We start from the raw sequence: 839 nt of genomic DNA, 5'->3' as shown, positions 1-839 counted from the left end.
ACCCCGAGCCCTCTCCACCGCCAGAGGTGCAGCCCCGGCCTCCAGACACGCACAACAGGTGTCGTTTGCCAGTGCTCCCCAACCACACCTCCCTGGCCCTCCTCCTGCTCCCCAGTCCTCCAGCTGCGCCCGGTCGGCCGGGGAGCCTACCTTTGAGGTTCTGGGGGTGGCCCCGCGGCGTGCGGTTCGGGTTTCCTCGGGGCAGCGAGGGGATACTGGAGAAGTTGTTACCCATGGCATCCGGCCCCAGGGGATTCGGCGCTCGCAGGTGGGGGCGAGGCCGGATCGGAGCGGAGGTACGGTGTGCGAGTGTGTGCGCGCGCCGGTGCGCGCCGCCGGGGGAGGGCTCTGCTGGGGCTGCGGCCGGGGGCGGGAAGGCCGCTCTTCTGCTTCCTCTTTGAGACTTCGCGGTCCTTGGCGAGTCCCGCCCGCCGTGGGTGCCCTGGTGGGAGAGGGCTACCTGCCTCCCATGCCCCGCGGCGGGAGCCGGGGCCACTGGCAGGCCCCTGGGCCGGGGCCGGGGGCGCCCGGGGCTCCCGGCTTCCTCCCGGGGGCGCTCGGGTTCCGGCTGAGGGTGGGCGGCGCGGCGGCTTCGGCGCGCTCCCCCCGGGCCATAGAGTCAGGGTCCCCGGAGCTGGCTCTCGGCGTCTCCGAGGCGAGCTCTGTCACCGCCCCGCAGGGACGGCCGCGGCGGCGACGTGCGTGGTGCCCTCCCGCCGGCGGGTGTGGATGGAGCGGGGCTCAGCGGAGCGCGGGGCGTGCTGGGCGCTCCCACCGCGGCTGGTGTCCTCCGACCGCCGCGCTCCCGCCCGCGCCGGGTCCCTCCCGCGGCCGCCGCC

The 839-nt window shown here is 76.2% G+C and overlaps 1 protein-coding gene across 3 annotated transcripts in view; it reads right to left on the bottom strand.

The window, feature by feature from the left end:
• NEURL1 (neuralized E3 ubiquitin protein ligase 1) overlaps positions 1–792 on the bottom strand; it is a 92,512-nt gene extending 91,720 nt beyond the window's left edge. For all 3 annotated transcript variants that reach the window (XM_035268984.3, XM_078346424.1, XM_035268981.3), the window contains exon 1: positions 151–792. Coding sequence is in view for 1 of the 3 variants with exons in the window: in XM_035268981.3 (XP_035124872.3) it covers positions 151–235 (85 nt within the window). In the remaining 2 variants the exon portion in view is untranslated. The remainder of the gene's footprint in view (positions 1–150) is intronic.
• Positions 793–839: the final 47 nt, after the last annotated feature.

This window comes from Callithrix jacchus, chromosome 12 (genome assembly GCF_049354715.1).
Source record: "Callithrix jacchus isolate 240 chromosome 12, calJac240_pri, whole genome shotgun sequence".
Classification (NCBI taxonomy): domain Eukaryota; kingdom Metazoa; phylum Chordata; class Mammalia; order Primates; family Cebidae; genus Callithrix; species Callithrix jacchus.
The sequence above is the reverse complement of the archived record's forward strand: the minus strand, read 5'-3'. Positions and strand labels throughout refer to the sequence as shown.